The sequence below is a fragment of the Pecten maximus genome, chromosome 8, assembly GCF_902652985.1.
Source record: "Pecten maximus chromosome 8, xPecMax1.1, whole genome shotgun sequence".
Taxonomy (NCBI): domain Eukaryota; kingdom Metazoa; phylum Mollusca; class Bivalvia; order Pectinida; family Pectinidae; genus Pecten; species Pecten maximus.
Genome location: NC_047022.1, coordinates 17,150,153 through 17,176,837, shown reverse-complemented (window position 1 = coordinate 17,176,837; position 26,685 = coordinate 17,150,153). Strand labels below are relative to the sequence as shown.

General features: G+C 34.4%; 1 protein-coding gene across 1 annotated transcript; it reads left to right on the top strand.

The window, feature by feature from the left end:
* Positions 1 to 9,029: 9,029 nt before the first annotated feature.
* On the top strand, positions 9,030 to 26,295 carry LOC117332712. The gene is made up of 9 exons (XM_033891718.1): positions 9,030 to 9,124; positions 10,774 to 10,821; positions 11,297 to 11,660; positions 12,963 to 13,157; positions 16,418 to 16,710; positions 17,362 to 18,143; positions 19,928 to 24,219; positions 24,770 to 24,863; positions 25,384 to 26,295. Exons 1-7 carry the CDS (start codon positions 9,105 to 9,107, stop codon positions 20,230 to 20,232), a joined length of 2,007 nt encoding a protein of 668 aa, XP_033747609.1. The 5' UTR covers positions 9,030 to 9,104; the 3' UTR covers positions 20,233 to 24,219; positions 24,770 to 24,863; positions 25,384 to 26,295.
* Positions 26,296 to 26,685: the final 390 nt, after the last annotated feature.

The window sequence follows — 26,685 nt, the reverse complement described above, 5'->3', positions numbered from 1 at the left end:
TTCAATATGAAGTTCTTCCATGAAGACAAGTCAGCCAATAAAGAGATCTCCCACTTACGGCTGAAGTCTGAAATGTTGCAGAATGAAAAGTTTCTGCTACTGCAACCATTCACAAAGCAGGATTTAGTTTCACTATGTGTTGCATGCAGACTCAAGCTTTCCAGCAATAAAAAGAAGGAGGACATCAATAATGCTTTAGTACAAGCTATATTGAAAGATGGAACCTTACCACAGATGGATGTCCCGTCCATTTCATCTGATGAGCCAGTAGCAGGATCAAGTGGGGTGCAACAGGAAGAAGTAGCTGGTCCAAGTTTCTCCCAGTCTTCGACATCGGACATTCAGGTGGCAAGACCAAGTACCCAGTCTACAACATCTACTGTTTCTGCTGGTGATTCTGATTATGAAGTCCCAAAGGCTGCTAAAAAGGGAAGAAAAAGAAAATCACAAATGATAGGGAAAAAGGGCAAGGGAATAATAAAAAGTAGGCGTACGTTTGTTACAGCGGCTACTGAATCTGATGAAAACTGTGGGGTCTGTAATGCCACATATAAGGAGGGAGAACAATGGATATGCTGTGACACGTGTTCATTGTGGTTCCACAGGAATTGTGTGAAAATTAATGAAGAAGATTGGTCGCGTTACACAGATGATGGAGAACCATTTTAATGCCCAATGTGCCAATAATAGAAGGTATTATATTTTCAGATTAGTTACAATCTGTTTTGTATTTACAATCAAATCTGTCTAGAAAGGCCACTCATTGGACCATTATATAGGTGGCACTTATAGGCCAATATTTACTATCAAGGTTGTCTTTAAGCCAAGTTGTACAGTTTTTATAGATAATTAATTACAAATCAGTTATTACATATTAGGCCTAACAGTTGATATTTGGATTCACTGGTTTTACACAAACACAAGTAAGTTACATTTGTTTTTCTTTATCACTTCAGAATTAACTAGCCAGGACAGTTTAAGGTACCTTTTTCTACTGTTGAGGTTTGCAAGGCAACACTGCACCAACCCCACAACCTGCATTGGACTTTCTGGATACTGAAACTTGTCCCAGTATTACTGAATTGACACTATGGCAGTAACCTAAATAGGTAGGATTAGTGTTTGCTCCATTATGTAATGTGCGTTGTTGACAAAACATGTTTTCTATGGCATCACTGTTTACGCGACTTGGTACCACTGATGCATGTGACCTTTGGAATTTATATAAACACAGTTCATGAAATCCTAAAATTGAGGAAACAATGTCTTCTCTGGTTTGGTGAGATATCAGGTGTTTTTCCTTATTTTTGATGGTCTCGTCTGATTTTATGGACTTTTCCCATTTTATAAACCACTGCAGCGAGTCGTAGATCTCCTGTAGTCGATCATCGCTTGCATCTGTGATGGGACGAGGGTCTCTAAAATTTCTTATCAGGGCACTGGTACTTTTCAGTAGACCAATTGTGGCATCAAGCTGTGATCCAGCTTCCCCTAAACTAACCTTATACTGTTCCATCAGATACAACATCTCACTGTTGAGTACATCCTCTGCTAGATGGTTCCTCATTTTACCCTCAGAGGTCAGGAATATATGCTCCTGTGTAAGTTTATGATGGATTGGGAATGTATGGGTAGAAATGTCCCAGAAATATGCTTTACGAAAGTGACTCCATTCAATGAATTCATTATTAAGTTTCATATGCCTTTTACAAATTTTTTCGACACCACTTTTCAATATGTTGTTTCGAATTTTCTTCATTACGTGAGAGTAATCCATGATGAAAAAAAGCTTGGGATTCTGTCTTGTATATATATTTGTAAATGAGCATGTCTTAGGATCAGCTCAATCAAAATCTGGTAATAAGAGTTTGAAGAGATCTCTGTTACTCTGCGCACCGTCTGTACTGATATACTGTATTTTAAAATCAAACATTGACAACATATGTACAGACTTCCAGACAAGTAAGTACAGTTCATGTCCAGAAGCAGTGGTAGTTGGGAAATGTGCGAAAGGAAACCGAAATCCCGTGAATCCGAGGAATACAAGTTGTAGAACATGTGTTGCCAGTACTTTTTCCTGTTTATTAGTTTTCAGTTGGTCGAAAATGACTGACTCAGGTGTACACTCTGTGAATCCAATCAGCTTCAGAGTTCCATTAGCCTTTTTAAATTGAAGGTCTGGTTGGATAGACATTTCATCGATGAGTAGGCCACCATATAAACCCTCAGGAGGAATATTTTGTAATTTTGCCTCATTAGTCATCCAGTGAAGCATGTCTTTGTTGATACCTGCCTCTTGGTTAACAGTGTTTTTATATATTCATAAAATATTTTTAGAAGGTAAAATCATGAAGTTACTGTTCCTAAGTTCAGTATAACCCCTTGGACTTCTACACCATAAAGTTAAACACATTCTAATGATGTCCTTGTCCCACCTCCTTCCATGAGGATCTCTCTCAATTGCCATTTTTTGAGACAAAAGAAATGTTTTCATATTTAAATGACAGCCAGGGAATATTTGTTCAAAAAATAGTACACATGTCTTTATGATCACTTTCACATAAAATCACATCATTGTTTATGTCACTGTTATTGTTGGTTTTTGTCTCATCTTTGATTTTGGTTTCATTTTTTGCATCACAAGTTTTCTTGTTGTCAATTTCATTTAATACATGTACTGAATTGTCATTAGATTGTAAAACAGGGTTAACTGGTATATACTTTTTACATTGTATGCATGTTAAAGATGATTTAAATGGTAAAATGGCTGTACAAGTTTTTGCCCGATATCTGATGATCTCCACATTTTCATCTGAAATTTTTGAAACATGTTCGCGAAAACAATTCAAATCATGATGAGATGAGTCTTCATTTGTCAGCCCTTCACAGTAACGAAACTGTCGAACAATCTTGAATATGGATCTATGGTCTACATATGTATTGCTGATCTCCAGATCTTTTAGGTTGACAGTTTTACCATTAACTTGAACAGACCACTGGCGACATATAGAATTTAGAATTATTTCTAAAAGAACTTTAGCACCATTGATAATTGTACCTGTAAAATACCCAATTTTGACCAAGTTCTGTTCAGATGATATTATAAAAAATTCTGCTGGCAGTGAAGATGGTGAACATTCAGTTGGTGTACTCTCTTTACTCCATGTGACTCCATAATACCGCTGTGTTAATTTAGCCCAGCAATCCCTGCATCTCCCTGGTTTGGTTTTCACTGTAAAAAACTGTTTTACCAATCTCCCAAACCATCCTGCTTTACATCCAGTTTTTTTTTCTGAATTTCTGCTAAATCAACATAGTCATTGTCACTAGATTGAATGATATTTTGAAGAAGCCAAGATACCTTGTAATCCTTGTGAAAATCTGACATTTTTCACGTGAAGATAGAAAAAATATAATCGAGGATCGATCACTAGGAAAATTGACGTTCAAAAATTCCGCCAAAACAAATACATCGAGATTCTCTTACCTGTTCGTAGCGATAATAGTACTCGGAACACCTCGAAGATCTTGACCTCCGCCGCTAGGGGTCGTGAATTTATTACTTCCGTTGAAGTTGTCTCTGTCATGGTTGAACCAACAGCCAACTGGAGCATGTCGTGGATTTATCAGCTTAAATACGCGGACTGATACAGTGAAACATGTTTACATTTAGAGGAAATTATGTCCGCAAGCGGTCCATAACGGCCGTTTGATTGTTTAGTGGGAATTTCATGTGATATAGAGCACCGAAGCGAGGTAGGTGACTGACGACGGTAAAATTTTCATGTGGGAGTTGGTTACCTTCTCTATATTATAACAACCAGAAACGGGAATGTAAATAACCAAAATTTTAAAAGTGATTTTTAACTTTTGGGTAAAACTGTCAAATTCATGATAATTGGTCCTTTATGTAAAAAGACAAAATCCGGTTAAATACCAAATAATTTCAAACTCATGTTTCATCGATGAATTTCGCGGGTAAACCCGGCCGCCTACTCGAAACACTACACCGATATCGTGCCCCAATCGGACGTCTGTATTCGAACTGGCGATGTACACTGATTGGTCAACCAATCAGAAACGTTTTGCCTGCCGAGAGTCGCCGAGTTGTGTGGGACATCAAAGGGATCCAAACTATTTACCGTTAGTTCTTTTGCTAAATGATATGCGGTATTGCTGTAGTAATGGTATGTATCTGTTTTGTGCGTTAAGAGTACTAATGTTTGATATGACATATATCAATATCACATTAATAACCTGATATTACACGATACTACATAAATCACTCATAGCTATATCATTATAAATATAAATGCAATATTGGTTCAGTTTAACATTAAATTTTGGATACAACTTTTGTATTTCATATTTCTATAAGTTTTACGATATAAAGCTGCATGTGTTTTTTGTTTTTTTTATAACAAACCAGGTTTATTACTTTAGGTATCTACAGTTAAGTGATAGAAAAATATATGAATAAACATCTGCCTACATATGTACTACATGTATTGTGACATTAGCGTGTTATATATGACAACTCATGCAGTGAATGCACACACTTAAACAATAGGCGAACTACTTTAATGATTACAAAAGCTTTGTCAGTTTCAATTTTCAAACAAATGAAACTTCGCAGTTAAAATTAAAACAAAATGAAATCATAAGATATTTTTTAATATTATATATATTTGTCATTTTTGGAAATCCATAAACATGTCATCTTACAATATCGCATACGATCCCTTCCCAATCCTTTGTTATTTGAAGTATGACTGTTGTATTAAGCCGTATATAAGATTAACCATAACGGCAGTGATGTCATATAAGACACTCGCGTAAAATTAAACCTACACAATCACATAGTTCTCACGTTACAGACTCGAGTCAGATAACAAATGCATTGATTGCATACATATATACATGGACGATTGTATCGTTGCCGAGATAAAAAAAGTATCTATTACAGGTCGTGTTGAGCATTAACGTAACCGTGACATTAGTGGTTTTATCCTGAAGGATAGACAGGCGGTTAGACAGACGGACATACAGACGGACGGATGGCCTGACTGACGGACGGAAGGACAGATAGACTCTTGTTCTTGCTGATCAATTATAAAGTCCTCCAAACGAAATAGTATTGTTTTGACCCTTTTCTCCCATTATCATATTTCTGATTTAGATTCGTCCTACATTTTTTTATTACTGATCATTTTTGTTTTTCTACTGAGATACATCGGGGTGTTGCATGAATGTTGTATGGTATTGTATTCGTGTTTTTATGATAAATAATGAAAGTTCTATTGTATCATTGTTGTGTATTGTTGTATGAATATTTTATATGCTGTTTAACTAATGTTGTTTATAATAGTGTATGAATGTTGTATATAACGTATTGTAAGTGTCATAAACAATATTGTAACAATATTTTATCAGATACCTATGTAATCTTACTATAGTGATATAACACATTTCGGTGAATGTTTTCTGTCGGTTTGTATCACACATATGTGATACAAGATGTTGTATCACCATACTAGCCGCAACTACTTTTAAGAGGAATTCCCTTTTCCATGAAACTAAAAATAGACAGCTCATTAGAAGAAATAAAGTGAGACTGTATCATACAACTCTAATAAAAAATTATGAAAATATTTTTTTTAAATAAATGAATTTAAATACAAATAAACATAAATTGCTTAAATATTTAAAATGTATGTTTATTTCACTTAAATAAATATTGTCCTCCGACATTTCTGTCGTCTGCTAGAGTCTGTTTGATAGCTCATAGTATATCATCATAACATGGAACTTTCGGACGCTAATTTTGAAATTCATCATGATCTGATATTTGATGAAGTGAATAACGAGGAAGGGTTTATAAATGACGAAGAAAGTCACACTGTTCCTTCATAGCAGCCCGTACGGGACCGTTACCTTCGTGAAATAGACTATCCATACAACATAATGACATCAGAGTTATTTAGCACCAGTCGTCAGGTGCTACAGTCCCGTAGGAAAGAACTGAAACAACGAGGGTTGAGAAATATAACCGAACAGTACTGAGCCGGTCAGTGAAAATGAGGAAAACGCGCTATGGCAAAGGGTCAGCTGGGATAAGACCATCCGCCGTCTCTACTCAACACTGTGTGGTATCATAATACAAAATTGTTGGGATTCAGGGGGTGCGACGAAAACAGGCAATTAAAATGACAGGCGCTTGCATAGAAAAAAAATCTTTTTTTTTTTTTGTATGACAGTGGTATATGTACTCTGTAAAGTACAAGGTTGGCAACTCCGCCACGAGCGAAACGGCACCCCATCTCACTTCAATTGACTAAAAAACACATTTATTCAAACTGACACGGCGCATACTATATGCTACCGTCATCTAGAAACATTCATCTTTAACCTACCGTGTCATTCAATACGAATTGTTACATCCAAAACACAATAATCCGTGAAAACATCGCCGAATTCCTCCAACAAAACACCATTTTTCAAACTTCTCCCTCAGCCTGTCCAGATTCTTCATTTTTGTAAACCTACGTCAATGGGATTCCTCTTCACCCATGACACAGTGCGAGGAGAGCGATGCTGGCGGATGTAGCGCTAAGCAAGAACTGATTATAAGGTGGCGCGTGTAGCACGCCACCTAGCGTATACAGATATAGCTAAGGTTATCTCCCTTGACTACACTTTACATACGGGGTTGAAAGGTCATGCGATTATATAATCGACTGTCACCAGGTACACTTTTTGGGGTCATCTCGGCATACTTTATTTTACTGGTGCATGTACAGGGATCACGGACTAATAAGATAGCATGTTTTAATGCCAGTGATGAGATCGTCCTTTCCTTTTCTTCAACTGCATCATTTCGGTAGTTGTTGAACTTCGTTTTGAAATCGAAAGATTGCATGTAACGGTGTTCAATAACTTGTTCAAGACAGGGCCGGGGCATTATACGTACATGTATACCATGAACTAGCAGTATCAGTTGAAATTTGTCGTAAAATTTGGATGAGGTAATAGCTGATAGTTGTTTGATATTTTGTTTTTAAATTGAACTTGCCATCTATATAGGGTTATACCTATCTTCAATTTAAAAAAATGGACCACTACATGACTAGTTTAAAATATAAAGACCACACACAATACCGATAAGAATAAGAGATTGTTCTGGTGTTCTGGCGTTAGTCCTAAATACTATAAAGTTCTGGCGTTGACACAAAATAACTACTACTACCCCTCAAGCATTCTCTTTTCGTTCTCATTTCAATTCAGTTTCTTTATTCTGTAAGCCCTTCAGCCAGCTTGATTATTATTAGAGTAGCGTTGGATGCTTACACACTCAATTAATCAGGTAATTCATCAATAACTTAAATATTATATATGCGATGTAAAGTGGAATTACATAGATAATCAGTATTACGAAGAATACTTTGCAATGCGTTAAACTCTTTGACATTGTCACTGACAGATTTCAAACCTGTAATTAGTTTTCCATCCAGAATAAATGGCAGCAACGCTGGTCTCTCGAGACGAACAACAAACTTTTTAAAGTACAACCGAAACTTAAAGCGTCCACTCCGGGCGGAAGGATCGTAGAGAGGAAATAGTCCTCTCTCGGCTCCGTACCGGGCACACATATCCTACTCGTTCGTTCCTTTTAAAGAAGATCCACCAATATGTTATGCATGTGATGCTCAATTCACAGTGGAGCACTTTTTAATAGAATGTTCCGATTTCAAGCATATTCGTGATAAAGATTTTCGAGTCCCGGATATGAAAACCCTTTTCAGTTCCGGGGACTCGAAAACAGTATTTAGCTACTTGAAAGAAATCGATCTATTCTATAGACTTTGATGTCTTTTACCTTACTCCCTTTGACGTATATATCACAAAGTTCACATAATCTATTCGTATAAATATATTTTTACCATTTTTAACCAGCTTTTTTAATCATATAATGTAAACATATACAATACGAATGCTTTTGAAAATGACCATTTTATCTGATTTTAACATAAACAATAAAAAGATATTATTGTTTGGCCCTAAATGACCCTAGTTGTCGATGGGCCGTAAAACTCGAACAAACAAAACAAACATCGTAGTGAAGTGGCAAAGAGAAATTCCAGAAATGAAAACGTGATCGAACCAGTTAAAAATCCAATGCCAAGGTCATCTGGAGATTGTCATTATCTTGCCACGGGAATGTTATCTAGGGCAAATATTACTGGCGGCACATTTAACATTTCCTTTCAAATATCTTCCCAATCTTCCTCTCAAGTTATATCTCCAAGGAAATATCGTAGAATCCTACGAATCACTGACTCTGACGATGATTTGGTGTGACATATCGCTTGTTTTTGTGAATACAATTTGCACGCGCTGTGACGTAGTCGCTCAACGACAGCCATCGATATATAGGTTTAATTTGATTTTTTACTGTATATCCATGCTTAACTAATGCTAAATTAAATTAAATTAAACAATATATTCAAGCTTTGCCGCTTGAAGTAAACGATGTTGTATTTTAAATCATAATTAAATGCCGAACACTTTCACGGACAGTTTGGAGAATTTATTAACACGGCATTTATTTTAACGTTTGAATACATATCTGATTGCAAATAAATGATTTCGCATCCATAAGTGTTGTGATTTTCCTTTACATTATCAGTTTGAAAACAGAAGGGAGTTAATCAGTACAAAAATAGTGATCAAACGAAATTAATACATAGTGATGAAATGCCACTTCAAACCGAAAATGGATTTCATAATTAAGGTAAGTTATAATTAATACAGGTATGTGATAAAAGCACACTCGTGATATCTTCCTCCGCGCAAGAAACTCGGGCGATCCGACTCGACAGATCAACACATATGGGTGGTTTTGCTTATATATAAATGTTGTATATATTCTTTTATCAATATTGTTTATATCATTGTATCAAGTCTGTATATGATATCATATTAATAGTGTTAATGCTATTGTATTACTTCTGCTTATATTTCTTACAGTGTACAAACTATTGTATCAGTGTTGTATATATTGTGTTTCGGATTACAGAAAACAATCTTTAGAGGAAGAGACGGAAATGGGAAGTAATCCCAGCAGGTAATAAGCGAGGAAGAGGTCTAAAATAGCATGTAATATACAAATGTACTCCATATATTGACATCGATTGGTGTTTTAAGATAATTTATTTCTTGAAATTTATCTTAAAACATTTCAACAGTATTTTTCTCATTGAGTTTAATACTTGCTAAGCGAAATGCCATTTGAAATGAAAAACAATTGTATTGTCATTTTTAAAGTTTGGTCGAATGGCATAACGGTAACATACTCACCTTTTACCTAGGCGACCAGAGTCACCAACCAGACCATGTGGGGCTTCTTCACTTATTAAGATCACCACACCTCCCTCTTGGCCAAGAAAAGTGATGCATTTAAGTTTATGTTACTTGTTTCACAATTGATGTAAAATAAATAGATATTTTGATTAACTGCGACTCTTCTTAAACATGCATATGTATTTTCGGGACATTTCATAATTATGTTTTATTTAAAAAGTTCAATCGGGTTGCCCCACTTTAAGATATTTAAAAGAAAGTGATGAATGGATATGAATGTATACACAAAATAATATAATGTATGTGAAAAATATGAACATCCGAATTTGTTTTCATAATCTGTTAAAACATTCCAGAGGTATATAAAAGCCACGTTTCTGCCATACTTACTGTAAGCATATAGGCTCCAAATGAGTTTACATTACAATTTATTCATCTACTTGGCTTTTTGAGCAAATGAAAGTTATCAGTTTCCTTCAGCTATCAGTCATATATTATACAAATAATATAAGGGAAACGTGGATCAATAATGAATTCAACTTCAAGTTAACATTCATGAACAAAATGAAGAACAATTGGAAGCAATATCTTAAAAATATGATTAATTTACTATTTTAACATGTTATTCTTGATGTATCCGACATTCTCAATATTATTAAAAACCCATGTAATCATTGCAAGCAAATGCCATATAAGGACAAAAGTACAAAATGTATATACATATGAAAATAACTTCGATTATGAAGTAGGATTAAACAAACTTTCTTGTGGACAGATTGCAGCATAGATCAGCTGTTGCCTTCAGTGATGCTAAGGGGATATTCCTGAAAATCATGAAAGAAATAAAAGATGATATGTTCAACGTTATCACATTTAACAAAAACATCAGAGAATACAGACATGATAACGAAACTGTACTTCTAACTCAAAATCAATAAAGTATTACTGAAACATGATATATCTGCATGGAAACCCTTGAAGAAGTACAAGGGGAATAAGACCAGGTGGTCCGATAGTGTAAGCGTCTTCTGCTTAATTGACGATACCAGCCATTCAAATCTATGTCATATTCAGGTTAAGTCATACATTCAAAATGAAAAATATTGAAGTGACAATGGAACCACTAGGCATATCAATAAGCACGTCTGACTTAACTTGTTATGGCACAAGGACACTGAGATCATACTGTCGGCCATGACACTTTCCCTTGGTCGTTGCCTACAAGACAATGTTTTATCTCATTTTGAATAATCTTAAATAACCTGTGTGTTTTTTGATGAAATCAAACTCAGTGTTTATGGTATGAGAATGATTTAATGGGTTACCAATATCTGCTTATCCTAAAGTAATGTCATAAAATATTATTTATAATGCCCTTTTAATCAACGAATGCAATAAAATATTATCTTTCAGTTTGAATGAAAATACTCTTTCAAACGTTGCAGAAAGCAGGATGGCTGAGTAAGTTTTTTTGTTTTATATTTGGTATAAATTACTAATGTACAATTCCTTTTTTGAAAGCTTGAATAGTTTTTTTTACCAATATTGCAAAGGAATTAAATTTTCTCATATGAGTCATTTCTATCAGAAAGCAACTTTTTTGATATTGTTCACTCCTTTCTGTTTTTACATAAAGCATTGGAATGCTTATCATCGACATGAACTTTTGTCTTGAATGTCATTAGAAATAGTCATGGTACGTAATAAAAAAAAATTGAATTGATCACTGATACAATTTTGATTTTGATTTGCTAATCTGTTGTAATAAGAAAATATAAAGATAATCGAAAGGATTGGATTGACGAAATATATCCACTGGCTAAATAAATGATCAGTTCAGAGGTTATTTGATGATTTAGAATACATATGCTGGCTTCATAATTATTTGGATAGAAATTCAATGAAGTACATACTGATAGTTTTCGTTACCTTTCAGATGTATATCGTACAACGACATCATTTGTGTGAAAACAAAACCATGGGATTCAGAAAAAAGAAAAAGTGAATTTCCTTTCGAAGAAATTCAAAGTGACAAAATCTCATTCGAGTCAACTGTTATTGATGTTGACATCACATGTCCTACATTAACCGAACAGGAATGTTTAGAGAGCGACATTTTCCCAATGCCTTATCTCACTCTTGACAATGAAAATGAAGGAGAGTTTTACACTTTAAAAAACTCAGATGGTAAAATAGTGGTATCCGTGACACCTAGAATCCCTAAGCGTAACGCCATATTTACCTTCCATGTCAGGCGGAAAGGGAGACAATCTTGGGATCGGTATGACGTCAAAAAGCAGGTAATACAATTATATTCAATTCCTTATTCTTGAAATAGTATGTTTGAAAATAAAAATGCAAATACAGAGTTCATAAACATTTTTGTTTGATTGTAGACATTTGCAAGGGATACAAATCATAATGATAGAAGGTTATGTAAGGTCAAACCTAGCTCGAGTTTCATCTGGCCCTGACACCATGTTTGGTGAAGGGGCGAGAGCACACTGCTATATGAAAACGTATGGACCCTCACTTTACGCTTGTCAACAATTTCACACTGTTGACCCGCCATTTTGTAAGTGATGGTGCAATTAATCACCAGAATTGGAACGCAATGGACCAAAAAGACACACTATCATCTATTGTGGTTTTATTCTTACATGGTTTAAATCAAGAAAACTAAGCTTTTTTTTCTCAAAAACCTGTAACATTTAATATTTAAATTATAAGCGGTAAACTTCATCCGAAAAAGATTGTTCGTTTCGCTCCATCGCGCACTCATAGGGCAATATAGCTTCAAGTCAAGTGTTTTTTTTTACCAGCGTAAAGCGAGAGTCTATACGAACGGAATAGAACACCGACATTGGACTGAATATGTGTTTTTGGGTCAATAAATATCTCGTTTATTCATATATGTAAGTAGGTGTTATGTCACCCCCGATCTTATTATCTTTGCACCAAAATCTTAGCGACACTAAACGGTGTTGGAGAATTCTACGTTTTCATATAGTAGTGCGCTCTTGCCCTACACCAGGCATGGTGTCAGGGCAAGGCGAAACTCGGGCTAGGTAAAACCTCGCTATCGAGGAAAACGAACGAACGAAATGCAGTTGCTAGAGCAAACAGTTTACATGGAATATATTCGATTACATCGAATTTTCGGGATTTTCAATGAACTCATTGGCTTTGCGATAACAAGGTTCGACTGTATTTTCATTATAAATTGAGTCTTATAATTGAAATATCACGAACCTCATGTCGAATGAAAAATTTCATCTTATTTATGAGTGTATGATTATAGCGATCGTTTCACTTATATTTAAGATAAAAGGGCAAAAACAAGAAAACTAATTTTAAAAACTAAAACTAACTTTAATGAAAGATTAATTTCGACTTTTTGGTGTATTTTTCCAAAGTCAAAAACTGCTAACGACCCAATATCTCTATCCAGATTGTGCCCGATGTTGTAAGAGCCACGGAAGAAAGTAATGTATTATTTTTCTGGTACTTGTGACGTAAAGAGTGTGTATATAGTTTTTGAACAAATGATTGATGGATAATTGAAAATGCTGATTATTTTCTGTTCTTATTCTTTAATCCAGGCAGGGGAAATTACTGTGAGTATTGAAACAGATCAACTCGATATTGACGCTGTATTCATAACGTCTCAAATTGAAGTACAGACTGTTGAAGTTACTCGAGCAGGTTGTGTAGAGAATCTTGATCCAGAAAATGAGAGGATGAAAATTGAATTCCCACCCGATTCTGTGGAGAGTACCATGCAGGTCACTATCGAGGTTGGTATATGTTATTATTCCAATATTCATTAATCATTTTAAAAGAAAGGAACATCAAAAGAAATGTTTTTAATACAGCAAGTGAAAGAAATAATCACTTTGTCTTTATACTGATCGCATGTGATACTGAAAGTTACATACAAAACGTGTGGGAGGGGAACGAAAAACAAATATTTTAAGAGCGGGCTGAAGTTAGCAGCGGATTCGTTATTCGTTATTGGGGATTCGAATAACGAATCCGCTGCCAGCAGCGGATTGGTGATTCGAATAACGAACCCGCTGCCAGCAGCGGATTGGTGATTCGAATAACGAATCCGCTGCCAGCAGCGGATTGGGGATTCAGTTTCTTTTATGTTTAAATGATGTTTCTTTTTATTGACGTTTTGACGATTGGATTCAAATAACAAATCCGGTTCAGCCGTGGATTAGAGATTCAGTTACATATAAGTATTTTTCTTATTATATGTGATTGGGGATATCGAATAACGAACCCGCTGCCAGCAGCGGATTGGGGATTCGGTTTTTTATGTTTAAATGATGTTTCTTTTTATTGACGTTTTGACGATTGGATTGAAATAACAAATCCGTTTCAGCCGTGGATTAGAGATTCAGTTACATATAAGTATTTTTCTTATTATATATGATTGGGGATATCGAATAACGAACCCGCTGCCAGCAGCGGATTGGGGATTCGAATAACGAATCCGCTGCCAGCAGCGGATTGGGGATTCAGTTTTTTATGTTTAAATTATGTTTCTTTTTATTGACGTTTTGACGATTGGATTGAAATAACAAATCCGTTTCAGCCGTGGATTAGCGATTCAGTTACATATAAGTATTTTTCTTATTATATGGGATTGGGGATATCGAATAACGAACCCGCTGCCAGCAGCGGATTGGGGATATCGAATAACGAACCCGCTGCCAGCAGCGGATTGGGGATTCAGTTTCTTAAGCCTAATTGCTATTTTTATACCCCCGCCATGAAATGGTGGGGGATGGTGGTATAGAGGAGTGTCTTCAGTAATACCAACTATATTTTATGAATGTGGCTAATTATTTGATATTTAAAAAAAAAAAAATTAGCAACACGAATGAAATATATTTGGTATTACTGAAGATACTGTTAAATATTCTGTTCATTAGATTCCATAGTAAAATATACCGAGACAGCTCAATCTCTCCCAGAATCCATTGTAGTCCCTTGTCAGTGGCTTACAAATGTACGCAAAATTGTGACGTTATATGGCCTATATTCTATCTTACATTATACATCCTATAATTTCAAATCTTTACTTTCCGCATTGTCGTTTTTAAGCAGTGTTCTGATTGGTCAAATCAGAAAAAGTGATATTTTTCAAAATATCATTTTGATAGAATGAATAATTCTCAATATTTCACAGGTAAAAATCTAATAAATAGTGTTCGCGTGTCCGTCCCGTCCCGTCCCGCTTCAATATTAAACTTTATTAAAACATATCCTGTAATAGCGTTTGTTCTATCTGATTATGGATATTGATGGGAGAAATGATACCATGACAGCACGCATTATAAACAATTAAAAAAAAAAAAAAAAAACAGAACAACGATTCAAGATGGCCGCCAAATAGAGATTTCTGATTGGTCGATACTTAAATATCGTTCGACTTTTATGAAATTTGGTATAATATGCAGTCTGGCTATACAAAGACAATGGCATTATTTATTTTTGTAAAAAAAAAAAAAAAAAAAAAGAAGAAAAAAAAAAAATTCTGGCCCCTTATTGGTTAAAATACAAACATTATCCAAGTATCGATAACTAATTTCATGTGAAGACGGGACCATTTATGTCTTACAGACATTTCTAGTTCTTATAAAATATGATTTGGGGTTTCAGTTACATACATGTTCAATTGATATTTTTCCTTTTAATATATGATTGGAGATTCGAACAACAGCAGAATAGTTTAACAATATTATCCTATTTGTAGCATAAATATAATAACCAAGATTATTTTACTGATATAATTTTAGATTCCGTATACATGTTTGCATTCCAATCAAACCTTCAGCTATATCGAAATGATACTCTGGTCTTTATATATTACAATATATAACATAGAGTGCTGGCGAAGAAACATAGAACTTTGTCTACTTGTAAAGAGACGATAAACCTCCCACAAGAAAGAAACTCTTGGCAGCAGATTTGAACTAGAATTCCATTATTGTTGATTGAATTACCAAGTAATTATATCATTGTAATACCCGCAAATTACCATTTTCGTAATTTATGATAAAATACGTCAATTAAACATCATAAACTGAATCCACAATACGCTATTGGCAACAAATTTGCTATTCGAATCACAAAATAAAAATGTAAAATCGAATCTCCAATCATAGTTTATCAAGCGGATTCGTTATTTGAATCCCCAATCACATATAATAAGAAAAAAATACTTATATGTAACTGAATCCCCAATCCACTGTTGCAGCGGATTCGTTATTTAAATCCAAACATTAAAATGTCAACTTAAAGAAAGATCATTTAAACATAAAAAAAACCTGAATCCCCAATCTGCTGCTGGCAGCGGATTCGTTATTCGAATCCCCAATCCGCTGCTGGCAGCGGATTCGTTATTCGAATCCCCAATCCGCTGCTGGCAGCGGGTTCGTTATTCGATATCCCCAATCGCATATAATAAGAAAAATACTTATATGTAACTGAATCTCTAATCCACGGCTGAAACGGATTTGTTATTTCAATCCAATCGTCAAAACGTCAATAAAAAGAAACATCATTTAAACATAAAAAACTGAATCCCCAATCCGCTGCTGGCAGCGGATTCGTTATTCGAATCCCCAATAACGAATAACGAATCCGCTGCTAACTTCAGCCCGCTTATTTTAAGAGGGTGATAATAGAGTAAAATGTGTAGGTGGAAAAAAACGTTTTTGAGGGTGATGATAGCATAAAATGTGTAGTTTTTACTGTAACATGTCTTAGATTTTTGTCATTTTGCCCTACAGGTATTGACGAAATGTTCAAATGCGCGTAAGGTTTATATTTCACCTTTTTATTCAATTACCTCGTACCCTAAAATAGAAACAAAGGAAGAACGCCTGTTATTTCAAGCTCCTATATTACACAGTGAATTCAAAAAGACAAAAAGACATAACTCATATTTACTGGTATTTCTTTGCATTGTATCTTTGTCACCTACAATCCAAATGCTTCTGAGTCTGAAAATTTTAATATTTTCTTATCACTTTGTACATAGGTTACCTCCCTTGATGGTATTCAAATACAACAGAGAGTGAAACAAACGCTGGGAGAAAATCACGGAATACTTGGAATCTCTGACATGGTGAACGTGTTCCATGACCGACAGTTCCTAGTTCCAGTACACCTGACAGTGTCTATACAACCGTTAGACCATATGCTCGAAGCCAGCGAAATAGCTACACTACTTGTCCTGTATTTCGAGGACGATGAAGTACGTGAACTGGAAACAGCGACCGTCAAGGAAATTGAACCAACTCTTTTCGAAATTACCACTGATCACTTCTGTCCGTGAGTATTTTATTCGTCAATGAAATTATTTGACATCCTTCAATATGCACAGTAAAAATTTCTACAATATATACACTCAGTAATGAAACTTAAAAATGACAATATTGGCTGATGTGAAGATAAAAAAGTGGGTGCAGTATTTTTATGTAGGCAATTACTCCTACATGTATAGATTTGGTTTCTCACTGTTTACTTTTGATTTGTCTAACCAAACGTACCGAAGATACATAGAGGGGTGTCCTTCGAGTACTGCCGTGCACATGGGTAGACATGTGTAATAGTGGCTTGATCCGATTCGGGAAAATACCGTCCGAGTTGAAGCTAATTTTCGCCAAAATAATATATTTACCTGAAAACCGGGGTACCTGTAAAGTGCTTAACGAAAGCAAAACGAAACAAAACGATTCAAACGAAACGAAACGAAGTCAAGCCCAACGAAACAAAACGGTACCCTAAAAACTGACATTGATAAAAAAAATAGAAAAAACATAGATGATAGTATTTCAGTGATTACTATTTTCATGTTTCATCTTTCATTGCAATACCTGTGCTAAATTAGTTTAATGTACATATTCTTCATATTGTTGTACTTTTGAGCCCATTCATACTGATAGAATGTTTTCAATAATTAATAATTATTCTATCTTTCAGAGTAATTTGTGTAAGACACAGACCGAATGTCCATCAATTAGATGCGATTGCCGCAGTAAAATATGTTTACGACCTCGACGACCCAAGGTGTAACATTTTACTTTTTACTAAAAGAGAAGCAAATGAGATATTATTTTTACGCTCAGAAATAGTGAATCAGGATGAAAGATCACAAAAGGAAAAGGAACGAACGAATGAAATGGGCATGGATTTACTGCCTACATGTACATCCCCGACAATACGTTTAAAGAACATGAACAGGGTGAGGGTTTCGTTGGCTAATAATACGGCAATAAAGTTTCTTAAATCCGTCACCCCAGTGAGTCGTTTCATCATCTTTGACCGTAACAATCACGATAACTCACTCTCATTCCATGTAGAGAGAAACGCGGGATTTGGAATTGGAGATTTTGCTACCCTGGAATACGACCTAGACAGTGGTCGGAACCGACGGCGTCTTCACAATGCAGTATTCCATGCATTGAAAGAATTGCGGAAGAGAAACAACCCTGGCAGTCCATTATCATCTTCCCAGGCTACATTAAATAGAACCCCAGGATTACAAACAACTGCTTACAATCAAGAACTGTCTAGCTTGGGCGCAGTCGGACCTGAGACAGTACCATACGACAGCTTCGAAGATAAAGACTTCGTAGTCTGTATCAATATGGAAGATATCAAAAAATCTTTGCCACAAACATCGTCATCTAGAAATCAACCGCGAAATGAACACAAACCGAAATATGAACCTATCCCAGAAATCAGACCCAGAGTTTCGCCAGGTGCGGGTAATCTATGTTCTACTGTTCTACTAATGGTCATTCATAGAAACAAAACAATTATCAATTAACGCTAATTATAGAGGCTTTCTTTTACGAAGATTAATATCATTAAGTAGTCTTCGACCAGCTCATAAATGTATGAAAAACATTGTTTTTCTTTAACTCTCCTATAATGAAATTCAATAGATTACTACATACATTGAGTAAAAGCTTTCTTAACGGCCATCTATACGGCAAAATAATGGTAAATTTCAAACACGAATAGATATATGAAAAAATGCAAAAAATAGTCATGTAATATACCAACATATTTGTTTGGACATTCAGTTTCTTACAATCACCAAACATTTGGTGTGGATGTTATCGGTTTCTTCTACAGAGCTATTTTTTGGTAAGATATAGCATGGAGTATTTCTGAGTCACAAAAACGACCAAACCTGAAAAATAGCCAAGCTGTTATGCTCACAAGTTCTATAGCACAGGGTTAGAGCATTTGTTTGACCGGACTTTACTTTATGTACGTATAAAACACTTCTTTTGTTTTAGCCTTGAAATGCGAATGGTGGTTGTGAATAATAGTACACAAACATGGCAAAAAGAGAAGCATTTCAATCAAATGAAAATGCTCCTATGACTTCTGATCATAGTAAAAAGGATTTTGTTTTAAATCAGATTGTTAAACAGTTGAGTTTGTGGCCTCTTTCTGAAATAGACATATTTTACCCCAAATTCAGCAGTTAAACATTTCTTTCTGAAAGCAATCTTCTTGCCATGTCTAGGGTTTTTATAGTGTCAAATAGGAACATTTTTTATGTTTAAAACACCTCTTTATATTCCACATTTGTTTGATATTATTCACAACCACCATTTGCATTTCAAGGTCAAAATACACAGTGTTTATTCATATTATAAAGTCAAATCTGGTAAAAACCTATGCTCTTGTTTTGTGCTTTAGACACTATTGAGCAAAACGACATGGCTATTTTGTGCAATTTATGCAATTTAATGAGTTAATTATGTTCCCCTGAAACATGCATTTGTCTGATGTATTGGTGACATTTACAAACATTTTAACAAATTACATGTCAACAGCAAGTCCTCCGGTTTGCCAAGACATATAATAAACGTTAACCATGTTACTTCTGTTAAATTGCACCATAGTAGGAATTTATAGGCCTGTAAAATATCACAGTTTTGACTGGATCTGCTGTTTAGATACCCCTTTAATGCAGCAGCATTTCTATTCTTTTTTCTATAGAACTATTCTTAAAATTTCAATTTCTCACTGAACGCCAAAGAAGATGAAAATTTGAACATTAGCATAATATCGATTAAATGTCTTTTTAACTCCGGCGACTTTGCAAAAATGGCATTGACAAAACAAATTATTTATTCTGATATATCATAAATACATGTGTGAAACTAGAGGATGTAGATCTGCCTAATCTAGCCTACCTGTGATACTAATTTGGTTTACTGTACAATACATGGTAATCATTAAACAATACTGATCAAACATAATTGCGCTTCTCTTAACAAATATCTGATGCATTCAGCTCCCATAGGAATATCTTGATCTGTACTGTCCACCTGTCACACGGCAGACGATATTTCTACAAATAAGTTTCACTCCATGAAATGATTATATGTTTTCGGCTTTTTTCATTTCAAAAGAGTCTTTCAGCAGGTAATATTGGGAAATATAAATCGTAGACAGACAGGTTATATAAGACCTTATTACTTGCCTCAATTCTAAATAACTAATGCATTTTTGATTATTGCAGAGGTGTTCTCAGAGAGAAGCATGACTCTCCTTGCAAGACAAATACCCAACAATGAGTACGTCTCATTAGCAACACTTTTAGGGATACCAATGGTGACGGCTGATCGCTTGGCTGGCATCTTTCCAAACCCGCAAGACGGAAATCAGTTAAAACTAAGGCTTCTTTTACACTGGCTGGACAACGAAAGTATCGATCCTTACAAACGACTTGAAACTTTGAAAAGTGCATTAACGGAAATTGACCAAAAAGGCTTGGCAGAAAGGGTAGAACAAGCGTTCAACAACAACACGCCGTTTAGCATGTAAATAATGTGTTCTTGAAAACGCTGCAAAATCACATTTGAAATGACATTTTAATGTCAATTTGAATTTTTTTCTCTCGACCGTATAACGAGTACTGTCAGCACTCTAAATGTTTCATTCCAACAGTAATACAGTGAATATCGCGTTTATGGATTTTTAATGCGATGCTATTTGTGTATGTAGTTTTTTTTATCAAGGATTGCTCAAGAAGATTCTAATATTAGCTTATCTCCCCTTAGTTAGAAACTCTAGAATAAGACATATCCTAAAGACCCACAATCATGAAGACATAGGGCCAATTTAGTACAGCACATGAGATGAACTACAACGGAAAAAGTTTAATGAAGCAGACATGTACAATTAGTACTTGGATGTATCCAATCTTACAATTTGACCCCAGTCATATCTTATGGAAATCAGCGACTTATTTATCAATGATATCGCTTATACAGGGAAAAAAATGAAATATATATTTTATGAATTAATCAGACTGCCAATCTTTGGTAAAATAGTAAAAACACGAAACAAACTATTAAGTTATGTTTTCACAAGGCAGAATTATCATCTTAATACTGTTTACGAAATCAGATATGGCCAGAAACAAAAACTTATCGGTCCATTTATCATGTTCATCAAGATGTAATTGAGGACACACCCTAGAGATGTTCTTATCACTACCTCTCCGAACCCAAATTGAATATTATTTTTTTCTTGAAAAAAAGTATCAGCCTGTATCATTAATACCAATATGCTTTCTTAAAGATTCTATCCTTATTTCAAACAAATCTTCAGTTATAATAATGCTTTTACCACATTCTGAGCTTTTGAGCTTCTTTTTTTTTTTATTCAATGTTAACAAATAATTAATTGCATCCCGAAGTTCCATTGAACACCGCCTCTTTATGTGTAACGTAACTTTCGGTCTTTTAAAACAATCACTCTTAGCACGCTGACATTGAACAATTATTGATTAGGTATAATTGTCTACAACGAGTTTCATTTGATGCATTGGTATGACAGGCAGTTTGGATTGTAAATGATTCAGAACAGTCTCCCATTTTATTTACTAAATTGATATGCGTTGTATCTAATTATACCCTACATTATCCTTGTTGCTGTTGCAGTTTTTTTCCCACCAAAATATGTGATATTTTGTTTTCATGACATGTGGAATACTGTTTATCTGTTTTAATCTAGAGAGGCATGACAAGAATCATTTGATTGGGATTATATCTCGCCCGTGACTGTCTATGGAAAATTAACTGCTAGAATTCCCAGTGTTCGATGAATTCAAAACTATGTATTTACCATGTACAATAAATGTGTGTATCAAAACAAAACAAAATATATAGGAGTTATTTCCCTTGTGTTATTTAAATAGTTCTCATGTATTATATGTGACAATTGTTAATTGTTTGTGAAAACGGCGAATGTATAACGGTCGTTGTTAATCAACACATTTATAAATCAGAGCAGAGGGATATATTCAATTATTCAATACAATTGGTGTATCCAGTAGGTAGATATATTATTTAGATATCAACGCTGTGAAACTTCCGGCATTCTCTGTTTATAACTTTTTTTATAACTTTAGTATTATCAAGAACCTTATACATTTCCTCGTTTAGTAGCATTTAACTTTTGAAAACAGAAACCATGTTTAGAACATAGGGGAAACCATTCTGACAAGTATGGTGAAACATTAACAATATAACATCACCGTTGTCCTATATTACGTTTGACTCGCATTAAAAGCAGATTATGTCTATTTTTGGGGGGTTTGCTACCTCTCTGATACATTTTAAGCGGATTTGACGGGGGAAGCTTTACTTTTGATAATGATTTGTCACAATGAATTATATATAAACTAACTTTGCTTTTTATTCTTTTCCTCATTTGTACTTGTTTGTTTGTTGTCTTTGTTGAAAGTATGATGAATCACTGTCCTCAGAACTAATACGTATGGAAGATATTATTAAATTTCAAACTTATCAGCTTTTATTACGAAAACATCCTGTATCCTGTGTGTGGATTCGTCAATTTTATATTTTTTGCATATGTCAGTAGTGTAATATACCCCGGTGGATTTACGAAAGACAAACAAGATGCTGGTGTATTCCAATACACGTTGAGAGTTAAATAGAGTAAAAATTCAATCAAACTAATAATACAACTGATTAGTCATTCTAGTCAGTGATACTTGAGTATAAAAGACGGAGGTAAGAAGGGAAGCGGAGTCCGGAGAAAAATTACATAAACAAAGGTTGAAGTAATTTGCGCAACACTATAAGATTTTCACATACCATCAGAATGAGTGTTTTTACAACGAAGTCTATGGTTTAAACTAAAAATATGCACATTGCTAGCCGAAAATTTCAAATTAATAGGTTTTTTTCATAATTAAATATAAAACAAATTACAAAGTATTATTCATTTAATGAATATAAGATTTTAAGTCAATTTTTATTTCATTTGATATTATATGAAACGTATCCTAGAAGTTTGTATTTATAAGCATTATTTGGCATATATTTCATCTTTTATTTGATTAGATGGCATGTCCGTGTGTGTCATTAGTGTAATGCTTTTGAAGTAGAACTCGTGTCAAAGGTTTCTTAAAGTAGCATTGGTTATGTTTGAACGATAAGTACCATATTGGAAAATAAAAAATCCCAGTCAACTAATGATGTTTACGGTTTTATTTGTTTTAAAGAAGATTCGATCAAGAGTCAATAAGATTTTTGTTGACATCTTGACGGTTAAAACATATGATCCACGTCCATTCTTTCTTTTTATATCACTGTTTTAAGATATTTCTACTTCATAACATATATAGTTCTACCCGAATCATAAGATTCCATGCATTCCTCAGCCCCCTATGATACACACAAATAGTTGTATTACGTCCCTTTAAATCGTGACGTAGATTATCATTTAAGTTTGTTGACTTAATTTATTACACCCGAGGTAATTTATGGGGTGTTGTAGGCATGTATCTGGTATCGGCCATGTTGACCTTTAATAATAGACCCATGATAAAACGTTCGCCTGACCTGGATTACCCCGTCATAAAAACGCTTGACTAAACATCCGATGCTTCGAAATGTGATTGTAGTTAAAAAGACAGTAGATAATAAAATGGTCATGATGTTTATTTGTGATCGATGATTACAAAACGTCTCAACTGACCCGAGTAACAAAATTAATATAGTTATTAAAGATGCAAATTATTCCAACAAAGGAATTTTATTTGTAAAAACGAGGTAACTGTAAATAATTATGTAAAATAACCCCAACTAACGAGGTTATATGGTATCAGTTATAAACAAAAGCATTTGTTGTAATTTATAATTGATTCCAAATAACAAGATTTATTTGTTATCCGCCATAGTACAAACAAATTGAGCTACAAGGCTTTTGTACTAAATAATGATACAAAATAACCCCACTAAAGAGCTTTATCAATTCAAGCACTGAAAGCGTATGTAACTGGGCTATTAATGATAAACAAAATTCCTACAAATAATGTTTTATTACCCTCGATTAAATCTGTGTAAGAGGGTTATTAACAATTATAGTAATACCAAATAAAAACTCAACTAAAGGGGTTAAGTGCCGCAGCAATAGCACGATCGAACGTGCGTATGGTACTGTCGTGGTCATTTATGATAAAATATTGGTCAAGACTCACCACGTATGACCGCTTAACAACACAAATTGCCCAGATACTTATATAAAGTATGTAATAAAGCCCTGCTACATTAGGTTAACCATTACCTTATCGATCTATGTTGAATCATATCAAATATGGCCCCATCCCCGCCCCCACCGAAAGCAAATATCTCCTTATTTGTCAACAAAACATGTTTCTTCTTGTCCGATAAATGGTTGTTTGTTTTGTACAGAGGGTATATAATCTATATATTTATAAGATATATTAAATTTATCAGTCATTATAGCCGGACCTCTGACTCGAGATCGCAATATGGGGTAAGTACAACAGTAGATATATTGATTCCTCTGTTTACAAATGTTTTATCACATACGCACAACAAAAAAATTGTATATTATGAAACAGATATAAGTGTAGAACGAAGAATCATTCCTGTATTTGTATCGAGTATAAAACATAAGTTATGCTATATTATATACATTCGATATTAATCCAGGTAGCATTTAAGTCAAACAAGCTGCACCTGTCAAAAAAGGTTAATCCTTCAAGCAATTTTTCTTATAAAATATTCAAAAAATCTGAACCTTATGTCATTATGTGACAAAATGAAAATGTATTCATCCTTTTAACGTATACGAGTAATTACTGGAAAGTTATCTTCGTAGGGTTTATATTTTGCGGTTGTCCCAATCGGACTCAAGTCCGGATATTATGTTTCGCACAACCACGCCTTGTAAAGCATTCTGCAGTAAACACTTTTTATGTGTATGTGTAAATATTCACTGGTGTTTTATTTTCGCGTTGAAATAAAATCCCCCGCAAATATTACCAACTAAACAGTAATGCTTTATGATTTATTTCAAACAGGCATGAAAAACGGAAAGCGGACAGCAGCACATCTAATGACATCAAGGTAAAAACGAAGAAAACTGAAGCAAAAGAAGATGTCTCTTCAGAAAAAGTAAGTTTTTGTTTTTTAAACAAATCTCCTTGCCCTAAACTTTGAGGAAAAACATTATCGATATATAGTATACTCGGACCTCATTATCTCGAAATCATTGGGGTCATATATAAACCTGAGAATACCGAGTATCCGAGGTAACTGTGTGTATTTTACAGAAATATTTGTTGGAACTGAATTTGTACTTAAGAGTTCAGCAGGATATTCTCGTTATTCGAGTTCGAATTAACTAAGACTATGAACACATTATCCAATTTTAACTTCTGCAGGTGCTTAGCAACTGAGTGATGGAATACACTTAGGAAGAATTTTTGTGACTTGGCATAACATCACGTGAATATGCTATATATGTTTATCAATGGTATAGGTGTTTTATGTGTAAATGTCTATTGATTAATGTCGGTGTGTAATATTCAAATGTCATCAGCTATAGACGGTTACATTGCTACACAGTACATATTTATGATTAAGAAAGTACGTTAAAGACCTTATCACATATATCGAATATCTTTCTTTAAAGGAAACTAAAAAATTAAAGGCACCAGAAGAGATATCTATCGGTCGATTCGTGAATGGAAGAACAGATATTTATCCCGTATGGCAGTCACTCCTTCAGCGTTGGTTCTCCGAGGCCTCCACGGAAGTCTATATCGTCACTCCGTTCATGGACATCGAACGACTACTTGAGATCTGTTTCTTTCTCCTCGACAAGCAGTCGACAGCAAATCTGAAGGCAATTTACGTCAGAGAAATTTCAAACGTCCGTGTGCCAAAGAAGAATCCCCCTAAGTTCATTCCGTACTGGAAATTTGGTCCCGGGTACAAACCTGACGACCCTGAGGCTTACGCATCCTTAGTAAAGACTATTCTTGACGCATTCTCGCCAAAATATCGTAGTTACGTGAGAGATCACGTGATGAGTAAAATAACCAATCCTAAGTCAACGTTTCATGGCAAGTTTGCAGCTGGTGTTAAGGCTAAAACTGCTCAGGTGTTGATTACAAGTGCTAATTTCCAAGGTCACCATTTCGATCACAATAATTACGAGACGGTTTGTTATTCATCCATGACGAAAACAGATTTTGAAGACAGGTTTCTAAATAATATACAAATTGAATAGCAATATAAAATCTAATCATATGGCAGCTAGCTATTTTAAGAAACTCTGCTGTGTGCTGGAGTCTATTCCTTAATTTGTATGCATTGTTTTGTTGACTTCAGGTTAATTTAAAGTGTAAAATCAATTTCCTATTACGAATCGCTGATTCGTTCCAAATCAAGCAGCACATAATATATGAACATGAAAATATATGTTGTATATGTCCGTCCAGGGATTTTATATTATATCATTGATATCATAGCACAAAAAATGTTGATTATGTTGATAACTTACACAATATACCATTGTCATAATAAATCCGTATACATAAGATTCGTTACTTATTTTATCATTGTTTTTAGCATAATAGGAATGAGAAATGAATAATAACGTTATAACGAACAAGTTATTAATATTTTATAACATTTTAATGCAAATATGGCACATTATAAGGTACAGCGTGTAAAATACAAATATACGTAACATACAAAGGTATATACTATAGAAGAAGATTATCAGTAAAAATCATATTCCTATTATTTAAAATTAAGTATTGGATTATTGCCGACTTTTCTATGTAATATATCGTATTTATCTTCAAATTAGACCTTCCTCTAGAGTAAATACTAAAATTAAAATTTTGAGTATGGCTTATTTGTGAAACACTTTTAGCTAACTAATTTCAAAGCAGTGATTCTTCTGCAAAAATAAAGAAGGGAGCTT